The 15,569-nt window shown below is 34.8% G+C and overlaps 1 protein-coding gene across 3 annotated transcripts in view; it reads left to right on the top strand.

Annotated features, from left to right (window-relative positions):
* LOC114343472 (cullin-4B) overlaps positions 1 to 15,569 on the top strand; it is a 193,247-nt gene that overhangs the window by 138,984 nt on the left and 38,694 nt on the right. For all 3 annotated transcript variants that reach the window (XM_050663479.1, XM_050663480.1, XM_050663481.1), the window contains exon 3: positions 12,865 to 13,670. In XM_050663479.1, coding sequence (XP_050519436.1) covers positions 12,865 to 13,670 — 806 coding nt within the window. The remainder of the gene's footprint in view (positions 1 to 12,864; positions 13,671 to 15,569) is intronic.

The raw sequence follows: 15,569 nt of genomic DNA, 5'->3' as shown, positions 1-15,569 counted from the left end.
AGTTTGATTTTCCACCGTCGACCCATGTACCACTAAAAATTGACGGCATAGTGCTCATACGTTTCCCTTTATATATGTTATTTCCTGTTACTCCGTAAAGGAGCATAGGGCATCCACGAAGCTTCTCCAATGGACTCTGTCTCTGGCCATAGCTGCTACCTCTCCCCAGCTCTTTCTCATACCTTTGTAGTCAGCTTCAATTGTTCTTCTCAAGGTCGTTGCGGGTCGTCCTTGCTTTCTTCGTCCTGCTACTGTCCATTTTAGAGCTTTCTTTGTTATATCTGCGTTATCCTTCCTCAGGGTGTGTCCCATCCAATTCCATCTTTTCCTTTTAATTGCAATTTCAATTGGCTCTTGTTTGGTTTTCTTCCAGAGTTCTTGATTTGTTATGATGTTGGGCCAACATACTTTCAAAATTTTTCGGAGGCACCTGTTTACAAATACTTGGAGTTTTTTGACGGTTCCGTCTGTTATTGCCCAGATCTCGCATCCATACAGTAATACTGTTTTAAGATTACTAATGAATAGTCTTATTTTGGTGTTTTGACTAATTTGTGTTGACCACCATTTGTTTGAGAGTGTTCCAAATCCTTGTTGTGCTTTTCTAAGTCGATGTTTAATGTCTGCCTCGATTCCTCCATGTACGCCAACTATACTTCCTAGGTAGCAAAATTCTTGTACCTGTTTTACTTCTTCTTGATTGATATATAATTTTTCCTGTCGGAATTGACCTATTCTCATCTGAACTGTCTTACCTGGTAAGATAATATATGCCTGGTACCACATACAATAGATGATATGAAGAACATGCTAAGTAAACTGGAGAAAGAGGCGGCAGAAATTGGTCTCCGAATAAATGCCAATATTTCTGCCGCCTCTTTCTCCAGTTTACTTAGCATGTTCTTCATATCATCTATTGTATGTGGTACCAGGCATATATTATCTGCATATTCCATATCGGCCAGTTTCTTACCATCTAAGTAGTTCCAAGGGATTCCGTTTTTTCTGTCTATGGTTTTTTGTAAAATGTAGTTGAGACATATATTGAAGAGTAGTGGTGAGAGTATACAGCCTTGCTTTACCCCCTTCTCTATTTCTATTTTGTCCGTCATTTGACCCTTATGTAATACCTGGAATGTTGTTCGGTTATACATCATTTGTATTATTCTAATGATCTTAGGTGGAATTTTCGCGTGGCTTAAAATATTACAAAGAGCTTTGTGTTTTATGCTATCAAACGCTTTGGCAAAGTCTACAAACGTCATTATCAGTGCTGCATTCTTTTCTTTAATTTCTTATATGATGATACGTGATGTAGCAATCTGGTCAATACAGGATCTTCCCCTTCTAAAACCCGCTTGTTCACTGCGAAAATTTTTATCGATTTCGACGTTAATTCTTTGATGTACAATATAGGCTAATATTTTATTTATAGAACATCATAGCGTTACACCTCTCCAGTTTTCGCATAGCTGCGCGTCACCTTTTTTGGGAGATTTATGATGATTCCATTATTCCACTCTGTAGGTACATGTTCTTCATTCCTTATCTCTGTCAGCAATGGTGCCAGTAACTCCACTGTTCCCTCAATGTCAGCTTTCCACAATTCGGATGGGATATTATCAATTCCCGCTGCTTTGTTATTCCTCAGGTGGCGGATTGCTTCACATAATTCTTTCTTCGTTGGACTCTCTGCATTTATTTTTAAACAGTTTTCAATTGGTACTGCTGCATGGTCTTCTTGCGTAAACGGCTCGTTTTCTTGCTCTGCTATGAGTTCTTTGTAATACTCTTGCCATCTATGGGTCTGTTCTTCTGTCGTTGTGAGAAGTTGCCGTCTTTTGTCTTTTAGTGGTTTGTTATTGTTTGTGTTCTTGTTTGCCAAACGCTTGGTGTTTCTATACAATTATCTTTGGTTATTTGTTGCTGCTGCTTCTTCTGCTGCTGCTCGAGCCATTCCCTCTGCCCATTTTCTCTTGTCTCCTCTAGCACTCTTTTTTACCTGTTTATTTGCAGCTTCATATTCTTGAGCTATTATAATTTTGTCGTCACTTCTTTGTGCTCTATTTAGTGTGGCTTTGAGGTCCTTTCTTTTTTTAATAAGTTGCCAGGTATTTTCACTTATCCACTCTTTCCGTTCTTCTTCTTGATATCCTAAGATTTCCTGCGCATTTTGATGTACGGCAAGTTTAATCGTCGATTCTCATTTCTCTTCTACACTTATTTGCATGTTGTTTATGGTTTCTGCATTCAGTTTTATTCTATTACTCCATTCATTATGAGTTTCGCTATCTTTCAATTGTTGTATGTTGTATTTCTTGCGTCTGTTGAGTTGCTTATTGCTGGTTTTCGATTTCATTTTTACTTTTATTTCCCCCAATAGTATGTGGTGATCACTCCCTACATCTGATGATCGCCTATTCCTTACATCCAGTAGACTGCTTCTCCATTTGTTACTAATCAGAATGTGGTCTATTTGATTTTCTGTTTTCTTATCAGGTGATACCCAGGTTATCTTGTGACACTTTTTATGTGGAAATATCGTTCCTCCAATTACCACATTGTTTTCTAAACTAAATTCTACGTTTCCCTTTAGGTTTTACCATTTAAGAAAGACCTTTACGGTACCTAAAATGATTGTCAAATTTTTCCTATACGGCTCGTAGGCTATCAGTATTATAAGAGCATTTACTAAGCTGTGGGTACTTATTTCTATACATTAATTCAAAATAATTTTTAGCCTTTTTATGATATAATGTCCTCCATACTTATCATTTCTGATACTATTCCGTCTTCGCCTGAAGCTTTTTTTATTTCGCATAGTGCTAATTACGTTTCTGACTTAGTCGTCTGTTATATCTGTTATGGCATCTTCAGATCCAACATTTTTTACTATTTTTCTTGTTTACTTGGTAGTAGTTTTGCTTTTGACTCGTATGTTTGGTATTAGTTTTCTATCATGATGGTTATTTTTTGAATTCCTGTAATTTCCTCGTTTTCATCATTCATTAGTTTTGTAATTAGATTTCTACCTTAGCTTGTTTTCTTCTTCCAGTCTCGTATGCCTTTCTTCTCTTGTAGTATATCATTAAACTGTGTTATTTTGTACTTAAATTCAAAATCGTTTACAACGACACCGGCTATAACGTACAATCAGATATAACAAACAAAATCGTAGGTCCCGTAAAATGTCATATAAAAAAAGCATTTATATTGCTTATAACGAACAAATCGGTTAGAGCAACCATATTTCTTGGAACACTAACGGCCGGTTTCACAAGTCGAAGTTAACTTGTGGTTAAGAGATAACCAGAAGTTACCCCGAAATATGTGTTTCACAATATCAGGTCAACGGCGAAGTTGTGGTTAACCGACAGAATTTTTAACCAGAGCTTGGAGTGATGGTTAAGCTCTTAACCAGAGGTTATCCTAACCTAATTTCGTTTTATTGACAGGACAGAGTGTATACACGTAAATTATTAATTACAGATATGAATTTATATGATGTACTTAAATGCGTTTAGCATTTCAGCGGCCAATAATTGTTCGATTTTTAAATGATTTGCTTTCTGGGGTAATTATTAATACATACTATATTCTCTTGCTTGCTACATGTTTTTATATTAACAATTTAATTTTAACAATATTGGCGAAAGACCTTAAACAAATATTATTCTTAAACAAAACTTAAAATGTATAATGTGCATGTAATATACAGTGTGTGTACTTTAGTTGGCCACGTATGGGAAGCATTTTTAATATTAATTTTACGAAAAAAAGATACTTCAAAAAAGTTTTGCATAGTAATTTTTATGGTCCAAAATCTAAGATGCAACCATCATGTATGAAATTTTATTAATCCCATAGGAGGTATGTTAAAATATATGAATTTTTAAAGCAAGCAAGGTAGCAAGAATCAACATCAAAAATATGATTATGCAAATCAACCACAAGTCTGACTGAATATCCTAACCACACATATACACACATTTATTTTTCCTTAATCTGCAAAATAAACTCCACAACTAAATATAAAATCCTTAAAAAATATATACAACAAATTAATAGACATAAAGAAATATAACAATTTATTGAATTTATCCTAATAAAAATCAATGGAAACTCATCTGACTGATCAGCTGATTTGATAATTCTTCCATAAAAATGTTATTTCTGGTGATCATTGTCCATAATTTCCTACCAACATAAGAAAAATAAAACAAAACTTAGGGTCAACTAACCATGATTGAATCTGTGGTTGTGAAACAGCAACTGTCAGTTAGACTGTGGGTAAAGGTTAGTTGACCGCTAGGGTTAACCACAGATTGTGAAACCGGCCGTAACAGTCGAGATATTGGTTACAGCGTACATGTGGACCTCGGAGAAATACAACATCCATTTTTTTCAATTATGACCTTTTTACACACTATATATAATAAACAATTATAACAAATGCATGATTAAGGGCCAGTTTCTCATATCGAGTTCAACTCCAGTTTAACCTGAACTTTTAGTGAACGTCAGTTTAAAGTCAAAATCGTCTTTTTCAATTCACGTTCAACCGATGGCAGTTTAAACTTGAACGCTGGAATTAGGCCGTTCAAAGATTCCAGAACCCAGTTCAGATGATTTCATGGATTACGCATGCGTTGTATTAACACGAAACGCTGTCCTAATATAAATATAACCTATTTTATTATATTAAGCCTAACGATAAACGATAACATTATTTTTGTTTTTATTACATTTATTTATAATTTTTAAAATGACTATTTGACTATAAATACTTAAATTTAACTTTATTCAAAAACAGCATAAAAAAGGTCGTACAAAATGGAGATAGTTTTTTACCTTTTGCCATCTATTGGCATTTCTCGAAAGCTGTAGAACGTGCAATGAGAAATACATTCCAAACAAAACCGAAGTTCACCAGTGAACCGCGGTCCACTGAACCATAGATCAAAGCAGGTATGAGAAATCGACCCTTAAATGACAATAGATACAATGTCCTAATATAATATTGTTTTCTCATCTCAATAAATAGCTGTAGCAGTAACACTTTTTGTTGAAAAAATTTTAAAATTGCTTTGCTGTAAAGTTATGAAAATGGGCATTGTATCGTATCTTTCCGAGATACCGATATTACCACGAAATAAAAAGGAAGGTTTTATTAATTTATGGTTATGATGGTACATCCGAGCAGGGTCCACTTGTAAGTCCTTTAGACATTAGACTTCCTAGGCGGGTTCATTATCACAAGATTTTGTTATAACATATAAGTATAGATTAAGTTACACATTTTTGCATCATAAACTTACAACGAACTGACTGTTGCTACCAGTGTAATATCGTTTATAGCAACCTGTTCGTTATAGCAGATAGCCGCTTACAGAGAACACTGGCTACAACGTACAAAAACCACCAGTCCCCTGAAGTTCGTTATAAACGGTTTTGACTTTATCTTTCCTAGACTTTTTCTTAATTCTTTTGTTGAATTCTGTTATTTCTATTTTATTACGTATTGTGTTAGTTTATGTCATTCCTTGTTTTCCATTTGGGCTTGCCAAGTCCATCTTCTCTTTTCTGGTGTTTTAAAGAACGTGTTGGTTATGTATAGGTTGTTTTATCTTTTTTTTTTATCCGCATCAACCACTCGGGTTATTAGCGGTACATTTATAATATAAAATAGGTAGAGCAAAAGATACATTTTTAGAATATATGAATGACAAAAATATGGAAATTATTTAGAGTTTACAAAGAAAAACAATGAATCATAATTTGTTATACAGTTTACAATGATTTACAAAAGATAGAACTTCATTTAATTTTGACCAGTGATTCTTTCAGGCTGTTGGGTATCTTGAATTTCGTTTTCGCTGAAGTGTACTCTGGACATTCTATTATTATATGGTTAACTGTGAGAGGTGTTTGGCATCTTTGGCACATTGGTGGCGGTTCCTTGGAGATTACGTAGCAGTGGGTAAGTCGTGTGTGTCCAAGCCGGAGTCTGCTGATAATTACCTGGTCTTTTCTTTTTGGTGGCATAGGAAGATTTTTTGAAGATACGTCTGGTTATTTACATGAGTCTTGAATAAAGGTTTAGTGTCAGAGATTGGTATGCCTGCTGTAATCAGAATGTTCACATTGTTTATCGCTTCGAACGCTGTTTTGTCTGCGAACTCATTACCAGTTATTCCTACATGGGATGGGACCCACATAAATGAGATGGTTTTCCCAGAAAATTGGAGCTGATGCAACGCGTCTTTAATTAGAAATATATTGATGTGGGTAGGATAAACATGTTTGATGGCCTGTAAAGAACTTAGTGAATCTGATAATATTAGTATTTGATTTTCATTTGTATTTTTACAATGATTTAGTGCGTCAAGTATTCCTTGAAGTTCTGCGGTATAAATACTGCAGCCATCAGATAATCTAGTGGCGGAAATTACGTTTTCTGATACAGTAGCAGCAGCTATTCCGTTGCAACTTTTGGAGGCATCGGTAAAGAAAAGTTTGTAAGAAGAGTATTTGAGTAAATTTGTATGATATTGAAGCCTGATCTCAGCAGAGGTGTGTGAATGTTTGTTAGAATTATGTAAGGAGAGGTCTACTGTTGGTAAAGAAACTGTCCAGGGGGGTGTCTGATATTTTTTTATGGATGCTAAGGTGTTTTGATTGATGCTATACGGTAATCGTTTAATGCGTTCGTAAAATGGTATTGCCTTGGTGGTGTCATTTGTGTATTGTTCTGGTGGTTCTTCCGATACTAAACTTACGAGAAAGGTATTTTCCTTTGCGCTTAGAATTTTTGAATTGTAGCATAGTGACAAGTATTGTCTTCTGAGGTATAATGGTATTTCTCCTGCTAGAACTTGAAGGCTTCTTATTGGAGTAGTTCTAAAGGCTCCAAAGATTAGTCGTATATATGTGATTTGAATGATATCCAGTTTTTTTAGTTGATTTTTGTTTGCTGTTTCATAACACATGCATCCGTAGTCGAGCTTGCTTCTTATTAATGTTTGATATAGCTTTAGGAGAATTCTAGTGTCTGAACCCCATTTATGATTGGATAACACTCTTAGTAAATTTATTCGTTGTTGACAGAATTGAATTAAATTGTTGATATGTGAAGTCCATGTGAGTTGTGAGTCAAATACTATACCTAAAAATTTGATTTCACGGACTTGTTTCAGAGAATATCCATTTAGACACAGGTTTAAGTTGTCAAAGATTATTACTTTAGTCTTCTCAGTTGAAAATGTTAAACCAGTCTCTAAAGACCACTTTTCCAGGCTGTTTAATGTTCTTTGTAGAATTTGCCTAGATAAATCTATATTTTTACTTTTAACATATATTACTAGATCATCAGCATAAATACTAGCTTTTACAGGAAGCTCTATGTAGTTTGTTATATTATTAATTGCGATTAAGAATAATATTGGGCTTAAGGCCGATCCTTGAGGAATTCCATTATGGAGTGATTTCGATGTTGATATGAATCCATTGGTTTTTACTTGTATGGACCTGTTTTGAAGAAAATTTTTGGTAAAAGCGAGAAACTTACCATCTATTTTCCAGTTTTTCATCATTTTGAGAATATAATGCGTCCATGTCGTGTTGAAAGCTTTTTTAATGTCAAAAAATATTGCGATTACTTTTTGTTGTTTTGTAAATGCTTTATGAATTTCGGATTTTAGTGCGACAATGTTATCAGTTGTCGATCTGTCTGAACGGTATCCGCTTTGTATTGGAGTAAAAAGGTTTCTGTTTTCCATGTGCCATTTCAGTCTTTTATTTAATATTCTCTCCATTGCTTTGCATATATTACTGGTGAGCGATATTGGACGATATGAGGATGGTAAGTTTTTTGGCTTATTCATTTTTAAAAATGGAATTGTAATTGCTTGACGCCATATTGAAGGGGACTTTTTATTTGTGTAAATATTGTTAAAGATGTCTAAATTTCTAGTTTATTTGAAGTAATTAAGATATCTGTAGTAATTATGTCGATATGATTAACTTTGGTTGAGCCTTTTATTTTCCTTATTTTCTACCATATATCACTTATTGGTGTAGATGAATTTATTGACGAGACATAATTGGCCCAGCTTTCTTTCTTAGATTTTTTTATTAGAAATCTGGATCTGGCTCTTAAGGCTCTAAATCTGCTAAGTTGGCTTCGGAATTGTGGTTTTTCAATATATTAAATGAGTGTTTTGTTTGTTTCAAAGAAGTCTCTATTTCGATATTCCACCAGGGTATGGGTGTTTTAGTGGTAGCTTTAGTTTTTCCAATCGCTTCTCTTGCTGAATCAACTATAACATTATAATTTGTTATTGTTGTGTCTACATCTTCTAATACTTTGAAGTTTTCCATTCGTGCAGTAACTAAACTAATGTACTTTTCCCAATCTGCTGACTTTAATTTCCATGTTTCATACGGTTTTGTATTAATGTTTACGTCTTTAATATGAGTGATTAAAATTGGTAGATGGTCGCTGTCATATAAGTGTGAAAGCGTATTCCACTCAAGTAGTGGTGCTAAAGTTGAATCGCTGAGGGATAAATCAATGGTTGAAAACGTGCCATTGTATGCGTTGAAACGGGTAGGCATTCCCGTATTTAATAGTACTAGTTTGAGGTTGTTAATTATTTCCAATAGAGTTTTGCCATTTTTGTCAGTTTTTTCAGATCCCCAAGATTCGTTATGACAGTTTGTGTCAGCCAGAATTAATTTAGGAGATGGAATTTGTTCTATCACTTTTTGTAGTTCTAGGAGTATGGATTCGTCTGGATGTGGAAGATATATACTGCAAATGTTGATTTTGAAATGATGAAGTACTGACACTGCAACCGCTACTAAATTTGTGTTTATCGGAATTTCTTTGGACTCGGCAGTAGATTTCACAAAGATACCTACACCACCGCTAGCTATCTGCTGCACCTGTCTTTATTTAGTGTAAGATGTATAGTTTTTTAAATTTACTTTATTATTAGAAAGTCGCGTTTCTTGTAAACATATTACTAAAGGTGAAAATTCATTGATTAGTATTTTTAAGTTTTCGATATGGCTGTAGAAGCCATTTAAATCCCATTGAACTATGAATTTGTTATTGAATAGGGTTACAGTCGCTTTCTTCCTCAGTAACAGAAGAGTAGTTGTCTGTTCCATTTATCTTTTTTAAAATCCTTGAAATGTTGTTTTTAAGGCGTCGGTCGTTTGCGTTTGCGTGCACCATTTGTAATTCAGCGTCCTTCAAGGTCATTAGTATAATCCTTTGCTATTGTTTCAGGCAATTTGGAGCCTATAGAATTTGTAATATAGTCACATAGTTCTGTATATTTTAGTGGGTAAGGAGTAGTGGCTGACGATAAAATGGCTTCTATAGGTTTCATTGAGGTTTCGATGTTAAATGGTTTTTTTATTCTTTTAGGTGCAGATTGCTTTGGAGCTGGAAGTATTATTTTTTGATTTTCTGACTCTATTATTTCAGGAGATGTTGAAATTTGTCTTTTGATAGAAGTATGTGCTAATATGTTGGTAGTATTAGATGATGATTCAGATAGGTTTTGTGAGTTGGAGGAGGTACTTGGTGGTGGGCTGGTTATAGAAGTAGGAGGAGTATTGGATTGATGAGCAGTTGGAGACTCTGATGTAATGGATTTTTGATTTATTGGATAATTTTCTGTTTCAGAAATAATTAACATTCATAGGTTGAGATACCTGGTCAAGATTTTGTTCATTAATTGATTCAGTAGTGCAGTTTTCATCTTTATGCCCTGTGGTATTACATTTAGAGCAATTTAGACCATCTAAGGAAAGATAAATTCTGTAAGAGGTATTGTCGTGAGATATTAGAAGTGAATTTGGGATAGAATTATTAATTGTTGGAGCAACAAATACTTGACGCCTAAAGCTCAATATATGACTGTATTCAGATTCAGGCATGCCAACTTTTAAAAATGTTATTTTAGACACTGCAGTAAGCTCCAATTTTTTGAGCTCTTCTTCGATTATAGTATTTGGAATACTGGGACAAACACCTGATATCACTAGTCGGCTTGCAGGAGTAATTAATCTCCTGATCTCTATGTCGTTTCCTTGTATTGAAACGGATTTGTGATTATGTAGTAAATTTTCTACGATTGTGGTGTTACTAAGATAGATGCACACTCGGTTGTTTGAGATTCTGGACGCAAAGATGATATTTTTTGGTTGTACTAAAGTTCCTATCGCTGTTATGTATTCATGTATTTTTATGTCTGGTACAGATGACAAAACGACTGCTTGTTGCTTGGAGGGGAAGTTAAAGTTGGTTACGGCGTTGGAATAAGTTATTGTTGAAGATGTTGAAGAGGTAGTTGGTGTTGATAGTGATTTGGTGCTTGCTGTATGAGTTAAATTATTGCTATCCATTTTTAATTTTTGCTTTCTTCATTTGAAGGAAATTTTACCGACTTAATGTAATTAAGCCGGTTATTCGGCGTTTTTATTTTAAATAAAAATGGATTTTCTGTTGGTTAGGTTTCAGCAATATTCTTTAAGAAATGGTTTGATGTGGTCGAAATGAAAATTGTACTTACAATTTTTCTTCTCTGTACTTAGAAACCACTTTAAACTTCACTCTTATTACAAACTTGTTTTCTAATTATTGGTATAAACCAACAAAAAACACGTTTAATCGGAGCTGAAATGTATCGATACTTTTATAACGAGTTCCAGGGCCGGAGTCCTGTTTTATCTTTGTTTCCTAATTTATAGGGCCATATTAAAATTTCATTTTGGTTTTCTTCTTTCACTATTTTTGCTTTGGAATCGCCCATTAAGATTAAATACTCTGAATTGTGTGTCATCGATGCTTCATTAATTTGTTGGTAGAATTGCTCTACTTCCTCATCTTCGTTATCTGATGTCGGGGCATAGGTCTGAATAGTTTTACATGTCTAAGTTGATTAATTTGAATGTCTATTGATATTACTCTTTTAGATATAGCATTATACATGCTTATACTGTGTGATCTTAGATGCCACTTTTTTATTAATAAGTAAGCCTTCGCCGTCTACTGCTTGATTTTCATCTCCTTTAAATAATAGTTGGTGGCCACTTTTTAGTTTGATTTATTGCTCTTCTTTTCGTTGTACTTCTGCCAGTCCTATACTTTATTTTCTTGATTTGTTCGTTTAATTCTAGCATCTTTTCTTCCGAACTTAGTGTGCATATGTTGAATGTAGCTATCAATCACTCAGTTGTGTGATGTTTTTGTGGATGTTTCTTATCGATTTTCTGTCCCCTCAGAATCCATGGGACTGCTTGAACTTTCAGTGCGAGATTCTGAGACACTATCTACTCTCCTGAGGTAATTTCCCTCCTACCCACTGGTAAACCAGGTCGGGCATTCCCCTATTCGCCACCTAGTGACGCGTTGTCTACAGTTGTTCTACTCTCCGTATCCCGGTCCTTTCTCTGTTATTCTTAAACCACGAGGCTTGTTTCCTACTAATTCAATATACAAAATTGTCTTAGTGTTATCTAAAATAATAATTATCTATTAATTTTTCGTCGAGTTACCCTAGTTTAAAAAAAGAATTGAGGTTCTACGTTTTCTAGAACCGAAGATATTGCAAATTTTTCAGCGCGCTCCAATTTGAAGTTTCAACGTCAAAATCTACCAAACTCCAAGTTTCTTCCCACCACCGTGCATCGGCAGAGTATTGCATACTAATCAATTGGTTAATAAAATAGGTATGCATTGACAATCTGCGAAAGCTAACTTGTAATCTATTGGTCGTAAACTGTGTTTTTTTTGTTATATGCAAGAATCCTTTGTTAAATAACTGTAGAGTCATACTCTAGGCAGCAAGAAGCGTTTAAACTGTTGATATCTGAGATAAACATAACAATGGGTGCGTTCGGACGACCATATCGGCTGGCTGTCAGCAGAAATCGGCTGAGTGGTTGCATCCAGCCGTGATAGGGAAAGCTTAGTAAATCTCTCAGCTGCTGACTTCCAGCGGTGACGTCTGACAGCTACTGCTGGCTCAGCTGTCCAGCCGCTATGGTCGTCCGAACGCACCCAATAACTCCGTAACTCAGCGTTTCTCATCCTTTTACCATTTGCGACCCAATTTTCCCCCGCGGTGAAAATTATTTTCACCGCGCCCCCCCCCCCTTTGTACAATAACAATATATATCATATGCCATAACAATGTATCAAAATTCAACCGATTCGGAACAGATTGTCTCTTTTCGCGGGAAGTTCCGAGTTATTTTGAACATTCTCGATCGTCTGCCTGCATCTCCGTCTTCTCAGTTCTGACTCTGACCTTTGTCTTAGTCTTAGTCGCGTCAGTTCAGTCAGTCCTTCTGTAACTGTTAAATTTATTGTGGATGTGTACATATTATGTTCTAGTTACACCCTGTTTCGGTCAACTTTTCTGTGCAGAACAAGCCCAAGGAAGTCACTAATTTACATTAAATTTGTTGATAATTAGTATTAATTAGTATTAATATAGTATTAATTAGTATTAATTTAGTATTCAATGCTCTTTAGTTATAGCTCATTGTCAGTGTTCATGGGTATTTTATTTTGTCAGAATTTTGTTTTGCTTTGCTTTTAGTAAATTAGTCAATGTTTTTTTTTATACTCACGCCCCCCCATTACTAAAAGCGCGCCCCCTAGGGAATCACTGCCGTAACTAATAAACTGATATATTTTCTTTATTAATACCACGAGGTTGGTCGCTATTGAAATATTTTACTGTATTATTAAAATCATAATTTGTTTATCTTTATTATTTTCAATGACCATTTTAGTAGTTTAGTATCTTTTGTGGTCAGTACTAATATAAAATATTTTTTTAGCAAAATTTGTGGATTATAAACTTCGTGCCGGAAATAAAGAGGCTACCGAAGAAGAATTAGAAAAACTATTAGATAAAATAATGGTTATATTCCGTTTTATTCAAGGCAAAGATGTGTTTGAAGCGTTTTATAAAAAGGACCTAGCGAAGAGGTTATTGGTGGGTAAATCAGCCAGTGTTGATGCTGAGAAGAGCATGTTAAGCAAGCTCAAACAGGAGTGTGGAGGTGGATTCACGTCAAAACTTGAAGGCATGTTTAAAGATATGGAATTAAGTAAAGATATTAATGTTGCGTTTAAACAGCATCTGAGTGTGAACAGTAGAAATTTGGCACCTATTGACATGTCGGTGAGCATTCTCACCATGGGCTACTGGCCCAGTTATCAAGCAATGGAAGTCAGTCTTCCATACCACATGGTGAAGTTTCAAGATGTATTTAAAGACTTTTATCTCAGCAAACACAGTGGAAGAAAACTTCAGTTCCAGCCAACATTAGGACACTGTGTATTAAAGGCAAGCTTTAAAGGTGGAAAAAAAGAATTGGTTGTATCTCTTTTTCAAACAGTAGTTATTCTGTTATTTAATGATTATGATGAACTGAGTTTGGAGGACATAAGAGCAGCTACTAATATAGAAGATGGAGAGCTACGGAGAACATTGCAATCTTTAGCATGTGGAAAAGCTAGAGTCCTGAATAAAATCCCCAAAGGGAGGGATATTGAAGACAGTGATAAATTTAGATTCAATAATGATTTTACCAATAAGCTGTATAGAATTAAAATCAATCAAATACAAATGAAGGAAACTGTAAGTACATTATTTTTATTTTATTATATTGTCTTAAATTAATTTTTGGACATTAACCGCATTGTAAAGAAAGTTTTCTGGTCAAAATGTTCGATACTGGCCAAGCGAATAAGGAAAATTAAAATAAAAGGTTAATGCAGTTGGATCTGTAGTTGAAGCGGTAAGTATTAAACTGAAATTACCAGCTTAAGCCCAGAAACGAAGTAGGAGGTAAGAAAACATTACCTTATTACAATTGGTAACAAGAGTCACTGAATAAAAAACTGACCATTGGAGACAAACCAAGATAAGACGGATAAAAAACATTTGAGTGAAGTATTACGAAATGAGTGTTGTAAAATTTGTTTGGTAAGGTTATTTCTGATGGAGGTGGTGCCACATGACATCACAAACAACTACCTAGTTTAGGGACAAAAATCGGCCCGAAGTGCTAGGTTTTGAAATTGTCAATTTTTTAACATCCCATTTATTTACAATCTGTAATAATGATTACAATAATAGGCGAAGCCATAAAGCACTAAAATCGGCCTTACCTCCGAAAAAAAAAACGACAAGACGGATCTTAATAATTATTTTTGCATTCGATTCGTGAATGCGCCAGGAAACTTTGTGACCCCGAGCCATGATATAATATTGAAAAACTGCGTACAAAAAATGCATTCTTAAAGTGCATCTCAAACAGACAATAAAAAAATTCAGAACTCGTCAATTATCGGCGGAAATGAGTTCAATTTCAAAACGAATATGACGTCGTAAGTGATCTCCGGAGTGCCTGGTGCCCAGGGTACCTACTGTTTACCTCGTCATTAAAATTCATTAAAAAGTTAGTCAAAAATCATTACTCGGGGTGTTTTAGGGCCACTAAGGACGAATATGACATGGGAAGTGATCTACGGTGTACCTGGTGCCCAGGGTACCTACTGTTTACCTCGTCTTGTGGAGTTTTCTGCAAAAAAAATAGTCAAAAATCATTATTTGGGGGGTTTTTGGGGTCCCTAACGACGAATATGACATTGGAAGTGATCTCCGGAATATCTGGTGCCCAGCCCAGATAGCAATATAAACTTGTTTCAAACTTGCAACAAGTTTGATACATCAAACATGAAAGCTTGCTGCAGGTTTGCCATGGCAACTTTGCAAACTTGCAGCAAGTTTAAATCAAACTTGCTAGTTGGAGTGTGACAAACTTGCATGAAGTTTAGAAGACCGATATGTGAAAGAATTGCGTATGTAAGAATAAATAATAAACCATTCAATATATCACTATTAAACCTATACGCACCTACAGAAACAAGCAATACAGACGATAAAGACAATTTTTATGATAAGATAGAAGAAGAGATGGAAAAAAATACCCAAAGAAGATGTTATAATTATACTAGGAGACCTTAATGGCGAGATTGGAAAATAAGATTTTTTATAGGAAATTGCAGGAAAACACACCGTACACATAAACACTAATGATAATGGTCTAAGACTATGTAACCTAGCAACAAGAACAAACATGATAATAAGCTCAACAAAATTTGAACACCCTAAAATGCATAAAGTAACAGAGAGGTCACCAGATCAGAAAACGTATAGCCAAATTGATCACATACTAATAAACAAAAGAAAACAATCTTCAATGAAGGACGTGAGAACATTCAGAGGTGCGTGTGCGGATTCAGACCACTATATGGTCACAGCCACCATAAGACAAAAAGTTAAAATCCAAACTAAACAGAAAAATCAACAAAAAATGGAATGTCAATAAATTGCAGAATGCAGATATTAGAAAAAAATATGAAGAAGAAATAACAGTGCAAATAAGCGAGAAATATAAAGCAGATGACATCAAATCAGAATGGGACATGATCAAAAAGTCAATAGAAGAAGCTGCAAAAAAGCAGGTAGGCA

This window comes from Diabrotica virgifera, chromosome 10 (assembly GCF_917563875.1).
Source record: "Diabrotica virgifera virgifera chromosome 10, PGI_DIABVI_V3a".
NCBI lineage: Eukaryota > Metazoa > Arthropoda > Insecta > Coleoptera > Chrysomelidae > Diabrotica > Diabrotica virgifera.
Note: the sequence above shows the minus strand (reverse complement) of the source record. Positions and strands in the feature narration are given on the sequence as shown.